The sequence below is a fragment of the Bactrocera tryoni genome, chromosome 4 (genome assembly GCF_016617805.1).
Source record: "Bactrocera tryoni isolate S06 chromosome 4, CSIRO_BtryS06_freeze2, whole genome shotgun sequence".
NCBI lineage: Eukaryota > Metazoa > Arthropoda > Insecta > Diptera > Tephritidae > Bactrocera > Bactrocera tryoni.
This window is the reverse complement of record NC_052502.1, coordinates 11,834,732-11,856,653: the sequence shown is the minus strand read 5'-3', so window position 1 is coordinate 11,856,653 and position 21,922 is coordinate 11,834,732. Positions and strand designations below refer to the sequence as shown.

The 21,922-nt window shown below is 35.0% G+C and overlaps 4 protein-coding genes across 8 annotated transcripts in view; 2 read left to right on the top strand and 2 right to left on the bottom strand.

Annotated features, from left to right (window-relative positions):
• Positions 1–6,839, bottom strand: part of LOC120773665 (mucin-5AC) — a 51,355-nt gene extending 44,516 nt beyond the window's left edge. Inside the window, exon 1 of the mRNA XM_040102684.1 lies at positions 6,683–6,839. The gene's annotated coding sequence lies outside the window, so the exon portion shown is untranslated. The remainder of the gene's footprint in view (positions 1–6,682) is intronic.
• Positions 2,147–4,558, top strand: LOC120773670 (glycerol-3-phosphate phosphatase-like). Of its 2 annotated transcripts, XM_040102694.1 has the most exons (4): positions 2,147–2,430; positions 2,626–2,760; positions 3,919–4,126; positions 4,199–4,558. In XM_040102694.1, the coding sequence occupies exons 1-4, from the start codon at positions 2,170–2,172 to the stop codon at positions 4,519–4,521; spliced, it is 927 nt and encodes a 308-aa protein (XP_039958628.1). In that variant the 5' UTR covers positions 2,147–2,169; the 3' UTR covers positions 4,522–4,558. The 2 variants fall into 2 exon arrangements, with proteins under 2 accessions (XP_039958628.1, XP_039958629.1); XM_040102695.1 differs by lacking the exon at positions 2,626–2,760.
• Positions 6,840–7,330: 491 nt separating the features above from the next.
• On the bottom strand, positions 7,331–8,910 carry LOC120775667 (translation initiation factor eIF-2B subunit beta). Its single transcript, XM_040105936.1, has 6 exons — positions 8,775–8,910; positions 8,629–8,715; positions 8,439–8,571; positions 8,061–8,378; positions 7,609–7,997; positions 7,331–7,547 (listed from the first exon to the last, which is right to left on the bottom strand). The coding sequence occupies exons 1-6, from the start codon at positions 8,828–8,830 to the stop codon at positions 7,475–7,477; spliced, it is 1,056 nt and encodes a 351-aa protein (XP_039961870.1). The 5' UTR covers positions 8,831–8,910; the 3' UTR covers positions 7,331–7,474.
• Positions 8,911–9,233: 323 nt separating this feature from the next.
• LOC120774096 (double-stranded RNA-specific editase Adar) overlaps positions 9,234–21,922 on the top strand; it is a 179,910-nt gene continuing 167,221 nt past the window's right edge. For 2 of the 4 annotated variants that reach the window (XM_040103444.1, XM_040103441.1), the window contains exons 1-2: positions 9,234–9,714; positions 10,855–11,315. In XM_040103444.1, coding sequence (XP_039959378.1) covers positions 11,283–11,315 — 33 coding nt within the window. In that variant the 5' untranslated portion in view covers positions 9,234–9,714; positions 10,855–11,282. Of the gene's footprint in view, positions 9,715–9,787; positions 10,039–10,093; positions 10,252–10,854; positions 11,316–21,922 lie in introns of those variants that run through there. The other 2 variants (XM_040103442.1, XM_040103443.1) reach the window with 2 other exon arrangements.

The window sequence follows — 21,922 nt, the reverse complement described above, 5'->3', positions numbered from 1 at the left end:
ATCAGCACTACACAAAACTGTTTAATGATTTGTATAAGTTTCTCTATAAAAGGTTTATTGACAGTACGGAGTCTAACATTAAGTCGAGCCCTAAGTTCTTTTGGAACTTTGTAAAATCTAAAAGAGCGTGTTCGGCCATTCCCTCTGCTTTACGCTGTGGTGATCTCCAATTTGTTCGCTGAATTTTTCAAATTGAATTATGTACACGAGGATCCTGGAACTAGTTCCACTATTTCGGCTAATAATTTTCCATCCATAAATTTTGGCACACTGTGTCTCTCACCGGAAAATATTGCCAAGGCTATTTGTGATATTAAGCCTTTTCCGAATTGGATATGGATGGGCTTTCGCCTGTACTTATAAAAAATTGTACTGCCTTGGTATATCCGCTCATGCTTATCTTCAATAAGTCTCTCTCTCCTCTGGGAATTTTATTTCAGACTGGAAATTGACATGCATTACCCCTATTCTTAAAGGTGGTAGAAAGGATGTAGTCTCCAATTACAGGCCTATTTCTAAACTTTCTACTATTTCGAAAATTTTTGAGTGTTCTGTTCAAAATAAATTAGTTCAATCAATAATTAACGTCAATCAGCATGGATTTGTCTCTGGGCGCTCCACTGTGCCAAATTTAGCGGTTTTTAGCGATTATTGCATGTCTGCATTCTTCGCTGGATTTCAAGTAGATTGTGTCTACATAGATTTCTCTAAAGCCTTTGATAAAGTTTCACACAATATTCTAATTAAAAAACTGTCATCTTTAGGGTTACACTCTGTCTTCTTGCAGTGGATTAAATCATATCTGAACAATAGACAATGTGTTGTCAGTGTCGATGGAGTGTCATCTCATTCATTCATTGCGTCTTCGGGAGTGCCACAAGGAAGCGTCTTGGGTCCACTTCTCTTTGGACTATTTATCAATGACATTTCCTGTTGCTTCTCTTTTGCTAACTTTTTGTTATATGCAGATGACTTCAAAATTTTCGCAATAATCAAAAACTCACAAGATGTATTCAAACTTCAATGTGATATTGATACTTTTAATGAAAGGTGCCTGAAATCGAAGCTTTTCCTGAATCTAGGTAAATGTTCTCAGATCTCTTATGGTAGGGGACGTAGTATCTTAACTTCAATATTTCTAATTGTGTCCTAAAATGCGTTACGGAAATCAAAGATCTTGGGGTAAACTTTGACAACAGATTTTCTTTCAGTAATCACATAAACTATATCACTTCTAAATCATTCGCTGTGCTCGGCTTTGTCCGTCGAAATGCTTTAAATTTTTCCGACCCCTACACGTTAAAATTACTGTTTACATGTTTTGTTCGGTCCATTATGGAGTACGCAGTGTTCATTTGGAGACTGTATTGCATTTCGTCAATTAATAGGATCGAGCGTGCTCAAAAGATTTTTCTTAAATTCGCTCTCCGCTCCTTAAAATTTGTTGAGCCAATACCATCGTATACATCTCGTTTATTGCTTTTACAACTTAAATTATTGGAAAATCGACGGTATGTTCTCTGCCTTTCATTTGTTTTCAATGTAATTAATGGTTCCTATTTATTAGGGAAAATTAACGTCATTACTCCTCTTCGTTGTCTCAGATCTATTTCCCCATTTTATTATAAAAAGGAAAGTACTAAATTTGCTGAATATGCTCCTCTCAAGCGTGCTATGCGTGAGTTTAACTCGATTTCCGATAAAGTTCTTCTTGATTTTTCTCACTCTAGGGTATCCTTCATTAATACCCTCAATTCTGTTTTTTAGTTTAAGTTATCTACTTAGTTTAGAATTCAAATTTGAATCCTAATTCTTCATTAGTCTGTAAGAATTAATGTTCATAAACTTAACTAAATAAATATATAAATATTATAAGTTAAAGGGAAAGTCATATATTCTCTTTACGGCTGACCCCACAGTGATTAACTCTAACTCTACAATTACGGCAGCTTACGTGGATGACACTGCACTACTGTTTTTTTGTGAATTAGTTTTTATTTATAATGCTGTTCAAATAAAAGATAAGAGTGCATAACCATGTAAATTAAATATTTATAAAGCCACGTGCGGCAAATACATTCGTATATAAATAAGTAGAACTCTGCGAATAATAGTTTAGTGTGAAAGTGTTTGAGCCAGACAAGCCTGTTAGTGGATTGTCACACGATTATGTCTGCCCGCAAAGTACCGCATATTTTGAAGCTCTCGGCTGAGGAGCAAAGGGAGTTCGTCAACTCCTTTGATGTGGTGATGTGTGATTGTGACGGTGTTATGTGGATGATTGCGGCACCGCTGCCTAGGACCGGTGAAGCGGTGAATGCGCTGAAGGATGATGGCAAGCGAGTGTATTTTGTGTCCAATAATAGTGAGCGGCCAGAGGAAGAGTATGTGAATAAGTTCACCAGTATCGGAGTAAAGGATTTTCAAGCGGTAAATCGCACTGTTTTTGGTTATGTGTGTGTTTGTATTTGTATATGAGACACATCGTCCTCCGACGCGGATAATAAACAGCTGTCAAGGAGTTCGAAGAAGTGTAGAAAAGAGAGTGAACTAGTTGAAGAACTTCTTTCTTGGATATGTGCAGGAGTTGGCTAATAAATTTGTTTGTTTATTTCGTTCAACTAGAACCACATTATGCATCCAGCTAAGTCCATGTTGTACTATATAAAGAAGCGCAATATAAAGCAGCCGGTATTCTCAACATGTAGTGCCGATGGTAATGATGTGCTTCGTCGTGGAGGCGTAGATGTGAGGACTTTGGTAGGTAATAACTGAACCAAGTATAAAATACCAATCACCGTTATAGCCCCTATAGATGAACAAATAATTTTGGCACTGGGAAACAAAACAAGCCATCATATTTATAACCTGTCTCCATCTGAAACTCATTACTAGATTCCGAAAATATAATCTTTGAAGAGTTAAAATGTGTGGAATATGGGAGGCATGTGCCCGAAGTTCATCTACTCCATTCACAAGACAGTCAGATTGTTGTACTCAAATTAGAACCCTGTTATCTCCTTCTACATCTTGATGCAAGAAAGTTCCAAAAACTGGGGCGTACTGGGCTCAAATACAACATGCCGCAAAAAAGTCAGCCAATATAACCATTTCGTTATCAAGACTTATGGCAAACAACGGAGGCCCACTTGCAAGCAGACGGAAATTGCTTATGGACACAACACAGCCAGTGCTATTATACGGGAGCGAAATATGGGTAGAACACAGAAGGAAGGTGCTTGCTAAAGTGCAGAGGACAGCAGCCCTGAGAGTTGCCTCGGCGTACTGCACTGTATCCGAACCCGCAGTGCTGGTGATAAGCGACGTCATCCCAATAGACCTTCTCGCAAAGGATTCTCTGGCTATGGAAGAAAGATGGAGTAGAAATTCACATGGCCACAAGACAACAGGCGAGGAAGCAAACTTTTGAACTCTGGCAAGATCGGTGGACAAGGGAGAGCAAAGATGGACCGCCAAACTGATTAAAGATATAGCGATGTGGTACAGTAGAAAACACGGCGAGGTAAATTACTACATAACACAGATGCTGTCCGGTCACGGGTATTTCCGAAAATACCTGTACAACATGGAAAAAACAGAAAGCATGTATTTACGGAGACGAACCGCTAGATAATGCAAACCATACTTTTTTCAAGTGCCACCGACGGAAAGAAGCACGAAAAACTGTGGAAAACAAGCTCGGAGAACTAAGTACGGAAAATATTGTAGAAAAAATGATGGCAAGCAGCGAAAGTTGTTCATATGCTTTCGAAATCACATATGTAACTGTATAGATGTAATGAGTTTCATAAAATTCCTTTTCTAAACAGTCTTCACTGACATATTCTCACCTACACTAAGGCTTTTTATAACAATGTGTTAATTTGTATCGCTTACAATTCTTTTTCATTTCTTAAGGACGTCAAAGAAGGCTTTCGACTTTCCAATTTGACAAAAATCACGGAACCGGAACAAAAAATGGGCGCTGTTTTGTTTGACGTCAACTGCTATTTAAATTATGTGCAAATGACAGCGGCCACGCGATATCTAGCAGACACAGATTGTGATTTTCTTTTGGGTGCTCCAGATCCGACACTTAAGCTGAAGAAAGGTCCATTCATTCCAAGTCCGTTTCGCATACACGAAATATATACAAATATAAGACACTTAATTTTGTCGATTTAATGTTTGTTTTTAGCTTTTTACGATTTGTACCTCGTTCTTAAGCGCGTAACGGGACGAGAGGCGACAATAGTTGGCAAACCGTCGGTTTTGCTTGGTGAAATTTTGAAGGACGTCTATAAATTGGACGATCCCAAACGTTGTCTGTTTGTTGGAGATTCTCTCGATGTCGATGTAGGTATGGGTCGGAATTGTGGCTTCCAAACCTTGCTTGTATTGAGCGGCTCCACACCGATAGAGGACATGTGGCAAGCAAGTGCGGAGAATCAGCCTCATTTTTATGCGGATAGCATAGCCGATTTTATAGAATTATATGCTAATATAAATAAAAATACTTAAGATTCTATTTTGCCTGTATATCGTGTGCTGCTTCTGAATAAAGATTTTAAATACATCTTTCCTACACAGTTTGTAAGTTATACTGCTCTTCTAAGTAGGGACAAATTAAAAATCTTTGAAACTCGATCTAATTATCGTCGCACTCGCGACTTGGCTATCACGTCACTGTTGATAGTCATAACTTCGAAAGAAATTGAGAAATAAAGTCGTCTCGACGAACAGAGACCAAATTCTACAAGTCATTCATCGTCCCCCGTCTTGCTATGTATATGGTGCAGAGGCATGTACAATAACCACATCTGATGAGTTGGCGTTACCAGTCTTTGAGAGAAAGGTTCAGTGGAAGATTTATGTTTATTTGTGTATTTGCAACGGCGAATGCTCCAGTCGATGGAACGATGAGCTGTACGAGATATACGACGCCATTGACATAGTACGAATAGATGAAAACACCCCAGTTCTGAAGGTTTTCGACGCAGTACCCTTGGGGAAAACTTGATTGCTTCAGATGGAATCGATATAGGATCTAGCTGCTATTCAGTTGGTATTTTAGCTTCAGTGCAGCCGAAGTTCACTTCATGGTTCCTCTTGTCTATCTCATTTTTGAGGAAGGGAAGACATTTTCAAACAAATACTGAAAATGGTTTATTGTTTGAGGGTTGCTGAAGTGAGTCGTCAATATATTAGTAGGCCCCGCTCCGACGAATATTAAATCGAACTGGAACGAATCTGAATCCGTATGTAGAAAAGAAGCACTATATCTGGTACATTTTTCTAAAGTGGCTACGGATTTTCTCTTGCTGATCACAATAATAAAACCGATAAGATTCAATTTGGCGATTCGACGTTATTTCGGATATGAAATTGGAAAAATCAAGCGGTATATACACACATACATATATTCTTATATATGTATGTATGTTTCACTTATGTGTACCTACATATGTATATTCTAAACACTTACAATTCTATGCTTGTACCCAACCGTAGTTCTCAACGCAACGCATAAACAATTGATTGATTACATAACTAGATTGTATTGGATCTTACCGTGAATTATATTGGCTCACATATTTGCAATTAATTCGATAGACAACGTATTTCTGCACATAAAATTGATTGCCCAGCTTTCGTGATTGATTAAATATTTCAATAATTTCTATTGCCTTTTTACCACACCAACGCACGCACGCACATACACACGCAATGAAGACACCGAATGGACGTCTAGCCGCTTCGAAGCACCAACCAAAACATACTAATTGCAAAGGAGGACAACTAGCTTTGTGGCACCAACACCAGAAGAAGAAAACAAAATCAAAGCACCTTTAAGTATTGGAAGTGGCGCAACACATTTTATTGTGCCTGCGGTTTGGCAAGACAAACATTTAAATTATTGCCCAGTCCATCAGCAAGGGTGTTGCGAGCGTGTGTGTGGTTGTAGCGCCGGTAAACAAAAGTCGTGTCTGCTTTTTCACCCCACACTGTTAGCCAGTTCGTATTCTGGTCGGCTATTGGCCTTGTTTAGCGGAAGTCGCCATATTCCATGCAAGAATGTTCAAAGGAAGCATAGGAAAGTATTTCAAACTTACGAGTTGCTTTCTTAAAGATGTGTGTATGTATAAACATATAAATTTGGTAGATCTAGATATATAAGGTAGATATGATTGTGTAAACAATGTTCCTTAATAATCAATAAATAAAAAATATTGGTGGCACTGCTTTAGAACTTTTCAGAGTGGTGGTTTGGTGTTTGGTCAATGACGTTTGAGAATCTGACGGATATACATACATTCTTAACGAGTATGCACGCGGATTTTGCCCTATCAAGAACTTTCAACTTAGTATTCTTCCAACTGGTGGTAGTTTCGTGCTAATACAACAATCACTTTAGCTATGTATATGTTGCACCTCCAATCAAGCGCATAACTTTTTTCAAGTGCTTTTATTTTTTTATTGCTTTTCCATGCACGACTGGCTCTTGCACTCAAACGCAAAAAACGCCAATAGCACTGCTGAACTTTAATTAACAACATTTACATTGCACATATGTGAAAATAATATTTTTGAAATTTTGCAGTTTATTTAAAAAGAAGTTCGCCGATCACTTCTGCAACAAAGTTATTAAACCAAAATTACAATTAATTTGGTGATTCATTACCATTCAAAACCAAATAAGAATGTTCTCAACAGAACATGTACGTATGTTTATTGCCACAACTACACAGAAAACTCTTTATAAGCCGTTAATTAACGTTTTTACGACAATTTAAAATTCACTTCAGCATAAAAGAAAACTAATTAACACAGCACATTTTATTTACACAATTCAATTTTTACTTATACGTTTTTTCTTCAATTTTACACCAAATGTTTTGCACTATTTTATTATTATATTCTTAGTTATAATTACAAAAATTATGATATTTAGCGCCAGACGTTGTTTTATCTTGTACAAAGTTTGTTTATTGGCATTTGCGTTTTGAAAACTGTGATAATTTGCATTGAAGAATAATTAAAAGAAAATGTGATTGACTGACATGTGACGATTGTACTGAAACGCAGTGCGGCAAAATAAAAGGTGTTCGACAAACTAATTTCAAAGTTTGCCTTCCATACGGAATTGAACCGGATATCGGAGGGTAGACAGGCAGAGTTCGAATAATATAATCTTGTGGTTTGCTCACACTAATTGGATTAGACGTTGGACGAAGCAAATAAAAAACAGCAAACGCGGTGTAATGCGGTATTTAAATGTGCCAACTATAGCGCGCTACAGGTTCAAAGCAACAGCACATATGTACATATGTACACTTTGGAAATACAATCAGCTTTCTTCTTTTCTTTATTCTGCTATTTTACTTATTTGTGCTTTAGTTTAGCGAAAGCTTAAAATTAAGCAAAGGCTAGGGATTTCTAGTGGTTAATTTATAAAAATAGCGCTATTTTCGTTTTACATCTCATAATCCTCAGGATTGTATAGTTCAGTCAAAAGTCGATAGACATACGAGGGTGCATGGCCGCCACTGTAAGCAAACAAAATAAGTTGCATTATATCTAAGTGTAAGATAAAACACTTGTACTTACATATTTGATATAAACAGTGTCACCAACTCTGGCGGCACATAGTCAAATATAGGGCTGTAAACTTTGGCAGAATGCGACGCCAAGGAATCATATTCAATAACATCTTCCGCACAGCCTACTAAATTGAATGCGTCCTGTTCTATTGAACACAAATGTACCGGTGACAATTTGTACATGGGTGAGAGTACTATAACAGGCACAGAGTAATGTTTAGCTGCCAGCGCTACTGTGTAGGAACCGCAAGCGGCACGCAGACCACCATTTGCAAGCACGCTATGTGTGCCAATTATGACTTTGTTGACGCGTGACATCATTGCAAATATGGCGGAGTCAGGTATGACAATTATTTCGACATTTCCCGTTGCCAAGCTAGCTGCCAAGTTGTGACCCTAAAATTTTAAATATATACTTTTTGTGAAACTAGTTTGGATTTTTTCTGTATGTAAACTCACTCTACAATCTGGCGCACATTCAGCTATAATTATGGTTAGAAATTGACGCTTCTTAACAGCACGTTTCAAAAAGTTTTCAACACTACGCGAGTGCCCCAGTGTGAGTATAACCTCAGAAGAGTGTATGTGCTCTTCAGCTTGTGCGCAAATATTTTCTGAACTTGTCTCCAACTCCGTTTCCATTTCTTGCAGGTGATCCAAGAGCGCTTCACGCAATCCTTGTTGTGGTTCAGTATAATCAACGCTAACATCATTACTCGTTTGTGTAACAAGCTTGTGCAAGGACATTGAAGCTTGATCATCCGTGAATTGATGCACCTAATAATTATATGGATTTGCTATATACACTGAAATGAACTAATTTATTGTGTTACCAACCTTTGCTTTGAGTAAATCGAATTCTTCGCGTATCAACTTAAGTATGCGTCGTGCAATGTTGGCTGTTACAGTCTCTTGTGGAATTGCGGATTGTAGTATGTGGCCTTGTGTGCGCACCAAATTCATGAGTTCGCTAATGAGTACAAATACTTTAAAGTCTTCATGTTCGAAGAATGAATGTAAAACTTACTCTGCATTAGCCCATCTTTGTCCATTTATGATTTTCTTAAATACTTGTAGCGTCTTTGCCGTAATGTTGTAAGAACCTTCCGCATTGCTGTAACATAATAAAGAACAAATTTATGATGTTTCAACAAATACTTAAACTCTGCATACCCGATTTTGATTTCGTGAATCAAGTGAGTAACTTCTTTTGTTGGGTGGCCTTTCATTTTAGTGTGTTTTCGTTTTAATTATGAAATATTGTAAAAGGTAAATGCAATACCTGCAATGTAAATGCAAACGTCAAACATTTGTTTGCGCGTGTCAGCTAAACAGCTGATTGCCAAGTCAGAAGCTAACAGGGTGAAGCATGTGAATAATTTATTTGTGAGTGCTAAAATTTTTATTTGTATTTCAATATTTTTTATTTTTTATCGACATGGAAGACTTTCAATGTGAATGTGAAACACAATACTTCTTTATATTTTTATTTATTTAAATTATTTTATAAAAATTTGTGTTCCAATGTGTATTGTTGTTTGTTGAATTGCGTCCCTGGTGCGAATGCATACAAAATGAAATTGAAGAAAACAACTAATTGGAATTTGCACAGTTGTGGATCGTATTCGGCGGCAAGAATGATTTGGTAGCGAATAGTATCTTTCAGATGACAATTCGATATGAAAGTTGGATAAATAAAGAGGTGTGCACGGATCGCGGCTCGTTTAGACTTCAGCAATTAAGACAAAAGAATACTTTGAAAACAAAAAAGTGTTTGTGAACAAATTATCAAAATTTCCGCATCTCAGTGGCGATATCATAAACATTGCACGGAATAATATAAGTAAATAAAAGCTATGTGCGGTGAAAATTGCTAATCGAAAAATTAAAAAAAGCGACCGGGGCTGCAGCGGCGTAAGCACCCTTATAATCTTGTAGTTGTTTTTGTGTGTACGAACTTGGTGGCGTTGTGCAAAGAACAAAAGTTCTGATTTTGGTGGTGAATCTGTAAACAAAAAAAGTTCCGTTATATTATTGACTTAAAAACGAGTGAAATCAATAAATATAAAGTAAAATAATCAACCATATAAATATCTACAACACATTTAATAAGGTAGGAAATTATCAAAGACAGCCAGCAAATGCATATTTATCAAAAACAAATGTAAGCGCTTTTGCAAAATGCTCCACTGCGCTACATAGTACATACATACGTACATTTATATGAAAAACCTACTCAAGTCTGCTGGTTAGCGCATAAAGTTTCTGAGCAACACAATTGTTTATAATTTTACAGTCCATTATTTGCGTTTAATTAAAAGCTTATTTTGTTATTGTGTAGCAAATCAAAACGTACATTTATGAATGTCGGTCGTACATATCGTTTTTGCGGTGGTGCTCCAGGGTTGCGCATGGAAGTGTGCGAATACCTTAGCAAGTCAGTCACTATCGATTTTTTGTTTTCATGCCATTCTGGCAGTAACTTCTGTGCGCTTCAGCTGTCGCCTGGTCGGTGGTTGGTTGATAGGTCGGAAAATTTCTGTCTAGCTAATGTGCGCGGGCGGTCAGATATTACCTGCAGAATCTTCGTCTAGCTGCTTTCGCGTTGTTACGTCAATAATGACACTAATTTGCAGCAACGCATTGCTGTGTATGAATTTGAAAATCATTTTGTGAACTTTGTTAACTATTAAGTGTGTTTGGAAAAATCCGCAGCTGAAATTTTGAAGTAAACGAAGTTTGTTGTGTTATGTTTACTTGAATTAAAAACACTAGCTTAAACCACAAATGCCGATAAATAATCGCAATGCATTTTTGGAAAAGTAAATTTTATCTGCACTCCAGACGCAGTTCGCATGCAAGCCAAGTGAACCATGAAATGACTGAAGTGCAAATGAGTAGTATGCCAACCTTCAAATATTTTTACCTTTTTTACATTAATTAATTTAGCGAAAAAAACTATTCACGTGCTAATTGTTTTTCTAATTGGAAAATGCTTTCGGCCAACCACCGACTTTTTGTTTACTATTATATATCAACAAACATACATACATATATTAGTTTTAGTTGTTAAGCAATAATGTATACTTACTAATATTACCAATTCAAATCAATATTTACAACCCTAATTGCTATTTCGTAGTTTTATATGTATAAATATTATATTTAAGCTTAAGTGCATATAATACATTTTTGAAGTTACTTAATTTAATTTGTTTCATCTATTTCTTTTTGTAAATATTTATCATTTTAGGCGCGCTAAACTACTATTCGAGCAAAACAACCGGCAACAATTTTTTTGTTCACATTTCCCCCCAACAATGAAAATACCTAGCAAAATTTGAAAAAAAATCCAAAAAAAGTTGAAACACGTTTACACACAATATTGAAATTAATATATTGTACGTATACTACAATACATATATACTTAAATATACATCCAACCTACACAATTGTATAAAGTGACAAACCAAAAACAAAAAAAAAAAACAAAAGAAAAAAATTAAAAAAAAAATTAAAAAAAAAATCAACTAATCAAAGTAATCTGCAGTTAAGCTGAAAGTTCTCATCCTCCCAGTAAACATATATAATACCACCAATCAATCCTACCACCACCACTCCACCACTATTCAACTTCAATTCGACTAAATTCAAAGATAGAATTTGCATAAAACTCAAGTCATGCTAAACAACGCTACAAATTGTTCGCCGCATGTAAGTAGTTCAGCAATGATATGTATAAATATCGTTGTTCACATTAACTTTTTTATGTTTGTCTATACTCGTGTGCGTAAATTTGTGCATATCTGTACGTTGTATGTTATTTAGTGTTAATTATTTTATTTTTATTTTTTTAACATATATGTTTTTTGTGGTTGGTATGTATTGTACCCAAAGCTGTTTACTTTTTACTACACACTGCTCTTTATTTGCCTTATCATCTTAATAACAACGAAATTCACTTACAAATTTTTTAAACCCCTTTTGGAGGCTGTAGTAAGGATACTCGTTCCACATTTTACCGTAAAAATCGTAAAACTTCTCAATCACCAGGAAATAACCACACACACCGCAAATTGGTGGTGCCCACTTGCTTTTAGCACTATCATTATTATTTTGTTGTTGTAAATATTGGCAAAAAACACACGCCGATATGTAAACAAACTTTGGGCGCCTTCTTATCAATGTGTTCTTTATCGCGCCTTCATGTTTGCGGTGCGGCTTGTGTTTGCTAGCGTGGCAACACAGGCCTTTTTTGTTATTATTGTTATTATTATTAATGATTTGTTTACCCCACGATCACTTCGGCGCACATTGTTTAGATGTTCATATTGTATATCGGTAGTGTTTATCGTGTCTTATGCACTTGCTGTGTTGCCTTGTAGGCTGTTTGATGATTTATATAGACTTTATTTTGTTTATATTAACAACGTTTGCCCGCAAGCGGTTTTTAGGTTAAACTGAAAGAAAAACGTTTAAACTTTTGATGTATAGCAATGAGTGTGTGTCATAAAAGCTATTTTTCGTACTTAAAACGGTTCTAATTATATGCAGCCAAATTCTTCATTGATTCTTCTCGCTTTCTAAAAGAAAGTGTGGAAAAAAGAGGTTTATTTGGTTTATATTTTGGTAATATTTGTTTGTTAGGTTAGATTGGAGTCTTTCTGTTTGTCTCCGGGTGTTACAAACTTGATAAATTTAATAAACCCTGTTCAGGGTAAACACTTGCCCATATTTTTCATATTTTTATGGCCTTAATAAAACAACTAACGAAATTTGCTTCACAATAAACAAAATTTCTCTTTCCTATATTCCTATCCACTTCATAAAATTTGCAACATCCTTGCAACTCTTCGTACGCATCCATTTCCACTTGAAACGCTTGCTTACATCAACATTCGTATTTATACATATACATATGTTTGTATGTTTGCAAATATATCTGTCTATGATCAAATGAAACACATTTTCTTTCATCTACAAATATTTACATGCACGCGTGTACATTTGCACAAGACGTGTGACGTAACTTTCGAAAAATCGCAAAGGGAATTGCAAAATTTCACTCTAATGTAAATTGAGTTATCAATTATATTCTCCGACATGTGCCAATTTACATATATCCAGCAATAACAACAAACAACAAACAAATGTAACACAGAAGCCCAAAAATCCCAAAGTTAAGGTAAAACCACAGGGGCACCGAGATGTTTGCAATTTTCGAGTGCAAACTATCCTTCACAAATAATTTTTCACAGCGTGGCGGTAAACAATAAAACTATAAATATAAACAAAATGCAAAAGTGCGAAAATTTCCAATGCTAAATAAAAGATTGCACTAAATAGCAATCAATTCAAAGCTAAATAAAGTAAATAAATTAAAAATTAATTTAGATATCATTACTTAAAATTAAATAATGTTATAAAAGTAAAGATAATTATTTAAAAATAATTAAAATTAAGAATAATAAAAATTAAAAATAAATAATATAAATTTAAGTAAACTGAATTTATTTGAATCCTTAACGTTGCATTTATAAAGTAAAATTTTGTGTTCGAATTCAAGGGAATTTTATCATGAATAATGCTTTTTCCATTATTTATTTCAAATAATTATAACACAGAAAAATTCTTCAAAAATCTAATATTCTGCCTCTCATAGTTCGCATATTTCATAAAAGATGTTCCATTTCGAGTTTCCCTACTTTTTTTAAGAAAAAACTCATAAACTTCATGGGGGAATGTTTATTATCATTCGAAAGAACATTTTATCTCCATCAAATCTTGGCCGCGGCTACGTCTCAGATGGTCCATCCGTTGAGTCCAATTTTCGACAACTCGTTCGAGCATTTCAACTGGTAACTGGCGAATGACACGCGTGATGTTTTGCTCCAAGGCCTGAATCGGAGCGAGACGTTATATGTATCTCCAAAGAAAAATCCTAACGTTGATATGACACAATATTGCTTGCCAATCGACCGGCCCAAAACATGAAATTATTTGCTCACCGAAGTGTTCTCTCCATAAATCCATTGATTGATGCGATGTGTGGGAAGTGGCGTTGTCTTGTTGAAACCAAATGTCGCCGAGAACACGAGCTTCAATTTCAGGCATCAAATAGTCGGTTATCATGGCACGATAACGGTCGCCATTGATGGTTACATTCTCACCGGCAGAATTTTTGAAAAAATATGAAGCCATTATTCCAGCGGCCCACAAACCACATTAAACCGTGGTTATTTCTGTATGAAATAGTTTGTTTACACACCCATTGACCCGGAAATGGGCCTCATCGCTGACTAAAAGTTGGCTCGAAAACTCTATTACGAATTGGACGAAGAAGTACAGACTATACCTCAACATTTCCGACGATGATAACGACAATCCGTCGGTAAACAACACTAAAATTGTACAATCGCAATTGGCGTAAGAGTACAGAGCCTCAACAAGATTCTCAAGTTCTCAGTGAGGCCCGCATACTTTTACTTCCAGAGCACTTTCTGCTTAAAGGCAAGTCGCCTCCTAGGAACATCAGAAGTGCATTTCTCGAACACATCGACGCACTTGAACAATATGCCATCCATAATTCGGACGCGACCAGTTTCCGACAGGCACTGAATGCCATTCACAGAGAGTGACTCTAGCGCAACTTCATTCTGGATATTGTAGTAAGTTAAAATCTTACTTATCCAGAATAGACCCTGAGATACAAAATCTATGTCCTGCATGCAATGAGCTCAGTATGACACTAATCATCTTTTTACATGCCCAATAAAACTCAAGTAGTGTAGTGTAGTATTTATTTTATATTTTCCAAAAATTCACTCTTTTTAGGCGGTCCCATTCAAAACATGAACTTTTTTGGAAAGATTTCAAAATTTTTTTTTCTATATTTTCAACATTTTTTTTTTACTATATTTTCAAAATTTTTTTCTTTTAAAAATACTACAGTTGAGCCTTTCAAGCAAAATAAGTCATTCTAGCTATTTTCATAACCATCGAACTTCTGTCGGTCCCCCCGCGCGACCAAAAATTATTTAGAACACAATTATTTCACGCAAAAACTTCGCACTAAAAACGAATTAAACGAAAATAATGGCGCTAATTACAAAAAACAGCAAAGCAACCGAATTCAATTCAACCTAAAACCCAAGAAAACAAGAACGTACAAAAAGCTTGTAAAGAAAATTAATCAAAGCGAAATGCGCTGCCAGCAGCACACACCAGCCACAAGCTCAAAAGCGAATCGCATAAAAATCGGCAGCCAAATAGTAATGCAACCAATATAATGAAACACAATTTGTAATTGAAGTGAAACAGCAGCCGCCGCCTAAGTCAACGCCACCGCCTGCGCCGCCCTCACCCTCAATGCTGCTGCTGCCGCCTGCGCCGCGCTGGCCCTCCCGCAGAAGCAGTAAATGTCCGAACGACAATTAAACGGCAATCACTATCATCAACACATGATTAAAGGCAAACAAAGCGAGACCATGTGTAACGGTTCGGCAGCATGCGGCGAGCGGCGGGGCGCGCGTGCTCCCGAAAACGTCAGGGAGGCCACCGAATGCAAGTCAATTGCTTGGCGATATTTGTCGGTTAGTCAGCGCGCTGTGCACCAATGCGAAATGTTTGCCGTTTGTCGTTGCTATCGAGAATAGAAATAATCATTGTAAAAACAAAAGAAAAATACAATTAATCTAATTTTAACATGAAACACACGCACGCGAAACAACAATAAATAAATGCATTTAAGCAGATTATATCGCTGCACAGTGGGTTTTTTGCACTCAAGGCGCGCAAAAAAAACGTTTTAAATGTAAATTATTTAATAATTGGTCTTTATGTCGAAGCGTCTTCGGCAACGCAGTTTCTTTGCAAAGGAAGCTTCTAGGCAACTTGCCGTTTATTTAATATGTTATGTATATTCAAATATGTTTCGCTCAAAACCGCGAATTACCGAAATAATGACGCCTTTAAAGTGATTTTACGACCGAGTTCGTGGCAGTAACCCACTTGTGCCCTCAAAGTCTTTATAAATCTGTATGAATGTATGCATAGGTGCTTAAAAGACTCTTTATGATCATCAAATATAATTTATTGATTTTGTCAATATTTTATTTTACTCCACAGTAATACCAAGAAAACCACTTCAAAATCATTAAATTTGATAATGTCAAGTTTTTAAAGCATTTATGAACATATTTCGATATTAGAATAAGTTTATTAATATAGCTTTAAAATTTGGAGATGAGCGCTTGAGAGATGGTTTTGTGGAACTCTCTTGAGTTATGTACTTTATTCCGCTTTTCTTTGAAGTTAACTACCGCTATATGCCATTACAACATCGAAAAAAAATGCAAAAGGCATAAGGGAGAGAGGCCAAAAGTCAAAGCGCTGTCAAATATACATATCTAAATAGATTTCGGTTATCAAATGTCAAAAGTCTACCAAAGCGCTGTCAAATATAGATTTTGGTTATCAACAACTTTGAAGCCTTTCAAGCAAACAACGTTAGATGTTCTTTAGATTAATTTTTCATTCAATTGGGGTACTCACAACGTGTCATAAAGCACCGTAAAATCATAAATTTTTATACTAGTTTAAAAAATTTGTTGTTGGATTGCATACTAAAATAAGTTTACGCAAATACAATTCTGAACGCTATGTTTTCGGATCGTTATAACTTATAACTTTATGAGACTATGTGAAACCCCTAAATGTATAGTCTAAGTTTCTGTTTCGAATGTCAACAAATAAATAATGTTCATAGAAGCCTATAAGTTAACAGGTGACAACTAACAACAACACGGTTGTATTTAGCATTTGACTGTTTTCGTATTGAACTTAACATTTTTAGCAAAGAAAAAAATAAAAACAGGATCTTTAAAATAAAATATAGAAAAAAAAAACTTAATATGGCAACATTTTTAAATTTTTTTTTTTAATTTTTAATTTTTTTTCACCTTTATTTTATGCCCATATTTTTTATTTTTTATATTTTTTAAAAGTTACATGTTTTTAAATATTAAATGTGGGTTGCCACTAGCCCTTTGGAGGGTCCAGGTTCTCTCTGGTTTCGTGAACGCATTCTTTTTTAAATAAAAAGATTTAAATTTACATTTATTTTCAATGAAATTATATTCATGGTGGCAACGCCATCAACTAATATTCGTCTGCCTTATAACTCTATCTCTTTGATTAATAAAATTTCAATACTAATAAATAAAATTATATTTCAATTTATTTTAAATAATATTATATAGGTGGCAACGCCATAAACTATTATTCATCAGCCTTATAACACTATCTCTTTAGATTAATAAAATTTCAATAATAATAAATAAAATTGAATTTAAATTTATTTTAAATAATATTATATAGGTGCCATATACTAATATTCATCAGTCTTATAACTCTGTCTCCTTAGATTAATAAAATTTTAATAATAAAAAATAACTAAAATTAAAAACAGTGGCAACCCAACTAAAACTTATTTTTAACCTACAGGTTTTGTGCAAATAAATGAAATAAGAAAATATTATTTTTAATTTTTTTCAATGAAATTATTTTCAATGTTAGATGGCAATTCTACAAAGGAATATTAAACTATCTTAGTATTATATCACTTTGGATTAATTAAATTTTAATAAAATAATATAATTCTAAAACAGTGGCAACCAATTCTTAACTTATCCTTAAGTTCCAGGTATTGTGCAATTTTGTAGGCACACTCTTCTTTAAATAAATAAAAAAATTAATTTTTTTTGATTAAAATTAACTTCGGCGCTAGCTGGTAACTCCATACACGAATATTTATCTACCTCAGAACTTTATTACTTTTGATGATTAAATTTTCAATAATAAAAAATAAATAAAATTCAAAAATGGTGGCAACACTTTCACGACTTCTACTTAACTTCCTTGCTTTTGTAAACACACTTATTTTTAGAATACAAAAAAATATATTTCCGTAAAATACAATGAAATTATATTGAGTGTGAGGTGGCAACTCTATACACGAATATTTAGCTGCATGTATATATTATCTTAGTACTCTAACTCGAAGATTTCTGTCTAACATAATTTCACTGAATATTTAGAATTAACAAATTAAAAAAAATGTGGCAACTCAATAAGATTTTTTATCAATCCTCGCAGATTTAAAGGTCTTGAAATGCGATTGTTACAATTGCAGATATTTTTTTGGTATTTTCTCATTTCATTTTTAATATTTACTTGTATTTTGTATTTACATATACATACATATTTGTATATATTTACTGTTATATTTTAATATTCGCAATATTTGCTAAGCACAAATTTTCAACATACATTTAACGGTATATTTGTGCACTCAGCAATATTTTTAATGCTTCTTCTTGTTCTTCTTCCTCTTCAGTTGCAAATTTTTCACTTCAGCAATTCGCCCTACTCCTTTTATCCTTAAATGCTTATTACAGTTATTTAAAAATGGAAGAGGAGTACGGCAAAGCATTCAACAGCTATTCACCGAATCCAATGCATTTCTTATGTGCAACTTCGGCATAAAATTGCCATGTCCCATATTCAAACGAATGCTTGGCGTGCAACAAAAGCGGAATTGTTCGATATTTGTTGTTGCTGCGATTTAGTTGCTGTTGCGATTTGTTTTTGTTTTTGTAATTTTGTGTAGATTCTGTTTTGTTGTTGTATAATTGTTGTTGGTGTTGTTGTTGTTTAAGTAACGTTGTTGTAAAATTGTTGTTGTTGTAAAATTGTTGTTGTTGTACAATTGTCGTTGTTGTAAAATGGTTGTTTTTGTAATCTTGTTGTTATTGTAAAATGGTTGTTTTTGTAATTTTGTTGTGCTTGTTGTTGTAACTTGGTTGTTGTTACAGACTTGTTCTTGTACTTGTTGTTGCTACAATTTTGTTGCTGCTGCTATGGCTACCTCTGCCGGTGCTGTCAATAGCAGATGACCTATTGAATTCTACACAAATGGCTAGTAGTTCGAAGAATACAGAGATAAATACATACAAACACAAGCGCATACATACAAACATTCTCGTATCATACCTGATTTGTTGTCCGCTCGGGGATTGGCATCATACTGGCTGACCGTGTAATAGGGCTAATAGAGGCCGGGAAGGGCTCATCTAGGCAATTCAATTTCATTTTGTAATAATCAAATTTGTGGTGTTTCATGTGTGTGTGTGTGTGTAATTTACATTAGCAGAAATTTAATTTGGCCATGTTTGCAATAAATTCACACTTCACACACACACACACATGCAGCGCAGCATTAATATTATTTCATGTTTTACGGCTTTGCGATCACAAAATTCGCCAAATTCCGCGTAGAGTTCGGCGAGCGGCGAAGATATGCTCAACTATAAATATATTAATTTATGCCTATGCGCCGTAATAACTGTATTTTTTTCCTGAAAATTTTTCGCTTCTTTCTTTTATTCTGGCCAAGCACATACATACATATGTACATATGTGTGTGTGTGTCTCTTTGTATGGTTGTGCAGAAATGCAATTTCGACGTTCCGCTTCGCTCCCAATGTGCTCACCTTGTTAGACATTATTGGTTGCACCGGCAGCAGCGGATAAATTGACGCGGGGACAGGTGTGCGAATGTGGCACTTTGTAAATGCCTGTCGTGTTGGCACAACCAATTAGATAAAATGGCCAAAAAGCGCACACGCACATACCTACATACATGCATACCATACAAATGTAAAAATGTGTGTGTGGTGGACCTTGTAGCCATTTTCCTTGCCCACTCTCTCTCAATCTATCTTTCCCTTTTACTGATTTCTGCTGTTTGAGGTAGAATCATGTTGTTTGCGGCGGCCCTTGCATGCATGTCCATATGTTGTCAGTGTGTGTAATGTGTATGTATGTAAATTGTTGTTGTTGTATTTTTTGGTTTTTGCTGCATTGCTAACTTGATAGCTCTAATTTTTGTTACAGTACACTGCTGTCGAAAAGTAGAGTGTCCTTAATGTATATTTTAAACGCTGTGAGAGCGAAGACTTCATAAGTATTTCTACTACGTCTCTAGTAATAATTTCTGAAATCGCCTAATATTTAGTTAATCCAGTAAACTTTCGTCTTCATAAATATTCCCATAAATAGTTTACTGCTTTCGAAGGCAGTTAAGAGACCCATATTTTTTGCCAAAAGTCCACTAAAACGAGATATTGGTCAAAAAGTATGGAGAACAATGAGAAAATCTAGTTTAGGATTACAGTGGGAGTACAAATTTTCATTTAATAATATTTAATTATTCATCAATATTTATTTAGTCGCCTTAAAGTAATCCCCACCAGATGTAATATACTTATGCCAACGCTTTTTTTAGTTCTCGAAACACTTTTCATAAGGACTTTTTGGGATGGCCTTCAGCTCCTTCAATGAATTTTGTTTTATCTCTTCGACCGACAGAAAACGGGTTCCACGGATTTCAATTAGGGGAACAAGAAAAAACCACATCGATATTCCTTCCGTTTTTGGCTTTAAATTCGGTCACAATCGTGGATCGATTGGGAATTATTGTCTTGTAAAATTCATGAATTGTTCTTTCACAATTCCGCCAGTATTAGACAGATGTTCTCATGCAAACGTCTCAATACTGCCAAATAGAGCTCCTTATTTTCCATTTGTCCCTCCGGAAGAAATTCATGATGCACCAAACCACGAATATCGAAAAAACAGTGCACATAACTTTGATTTTTGAGCGACTTTGGACTGTTTTTTTTCCATCCATTCCGATATTTGTGGACTTGTTTGCATGGCAAACTCATCAATCCATATCTCATCGCCTGTTATAATGCTCTCCATGAATGTGGGATCGAAAAATTCAGCATTATCGGAACGTGTCGAGCAAGAACGCGTTTCATACCCAAAATATCCACCAAAATCATTCGAATGGACTCGCGAGAAATGTCGAGCTCTCTTGCCATCTCTCTAACACGATGAGTTGACGATTTCAAAGCACCATACCCTTCACTTTTGTAATATTTTCATCAATTGAAAAGGTCGAAGGTCGTCCAGAACGAGGCATCTATTCAACGATCTCTCGACCGTCTTTGAAGGTTTTGTACCACTTGTAGTCTTGTGTTTTTGATAAAACTGAAGCCTTTTCCAACATTCCCAATGGTTCACACGAAGTTTGGTAAGGAATTTGAAATAAATTTTTTATGTGATATTTTTGCACACATTTTACTACATGACTACTCGTATATATCTCTAATAGAATTAAAACAAGGCTGCGAGCTTTGTTGCAGTTTACTTTAAAAGCTTTCATGTTCTCTCATGACATAACTTTGACTAGAAAGTTTTGACAAATTTAGCTCTGGCGTCGATTTAAAGATAACATTCGAAAGAAAGTCTAATGTTCAAACTTCAGATCCTGAGTTGTCAGCGAAATTCTAAGACATCAGTTTATATTTGATTGCTAATATCACAATTTTATCATGGTGATTATGCTCTATGCCCAATGTTGGACTTCTCTATGTAACAACTTACCTTTCAGCCCTACTTCTATCAATGATTTGAATCGAGATCGGCAAGTCAATTGAGAGTTATCGAATATATTCGATTAAACGCGTCTGTAGGTCAAAATAAACTTTAATCCTTGCCGCAATACTATTTCCTCTTAGATAGGACAGACTATGTGAATCTCTGAAGCAGTCTACTGTTCCGTTTCGATCAATATTTTGCACTCTCATTCTCACCAACTATTTGAACTACCGGTAAGATTTCGGAATAATTTCACCGTTTGATATTAGGGAAAACAAACATTTTTCGAATAAGGCTACCCTCATTAGTGAGTACCTACTTTCAGTAGAGTACTTTGATTGGTGCATGTGTGCCAATCTATGGTTGATCTCTAAAAATGTCTGACTTAGACTATTTATTCCGAGAGTAAGCAAAACGGATTCAACTTTCGTTCATTAAAGGTAAATTAAATATTTTTTTGAAGGTATAAAATAGTAATGTGGACATATTGGCTACCGGATCCATCTTTTTTTTCAAAAAACCCTCGAGGGGTGATTCTAGAAACTCATGCTATCTGAAACAAAAAAAATAAATAAATAAAAAAAAAATACCGGGACTTAACCCCGTTACTTAAGACTTGCTGGTAAAGTACAAATGCTTTTAGCTTTACATCACTTTATTTTGAAAAATTAGGGACTTGTAAATATGGAATTTTTCATCGAAAAAATTTGAAAAAAAAATTAAAGAAATTTTATTTTTATCGGAAAAATTTGAAAAATTGTTTCTTTTTACAAAAAGTTACAATAATAACATAAAAATGGTATATAATTTACTAT

What these genes read in the sequence shown, in the direction of transcription:
- LOC120773670 (XM_040102694.1), top strand. Translation starts at nt 2,170, where the DNA reads ATGTCTGCCCGCAAAGTACCGCATATTTTGAAGCTCTCGGCTGAGGAG. An exon ending in GAGTAAAGGATTTTCAAGCG is followed by an intron (nt 2,431 to 2,625) that starts GTAAATCGCACT and finishes TCGTTCAACTAG; the next exon opens with AACCACATTATGCATCCAGC. An exon ending in GCGTAGATGTGAGGACTTTG is followed by an intron (nt 2,761 to 3,918) that starts GTAGGTAATAAC and finishes TCATTTCTTAAG; the next exon opens with GACGTCAAAGAAGGCTTTCG.
- LOC120775667 (XM_040105936.1), bottom strand. Translation starts at nt 8,830, where the DNA reads ATGAAAGGCCACCCAACAAAAGAAGTTACTCACTTGATTCACGAAATC. An exon ending in ATTCACGAAATCAAAATCGG is followed by an intron (nt 8,716 to 8,774) that starts GTATGCAGAGTT and finishes ATTATGTTACAG; the next exon opens with CAATGCGGAAGGTTCTTACA. An exon ending in TCGATTTACTCAAAGCAAAG is followed by an intron (nt 8,379 to 8,438) that starts GTTGGTAACACA and finishes TATAATTATTAG; the next exon opens with GTGCATCAATTCACGGATGA.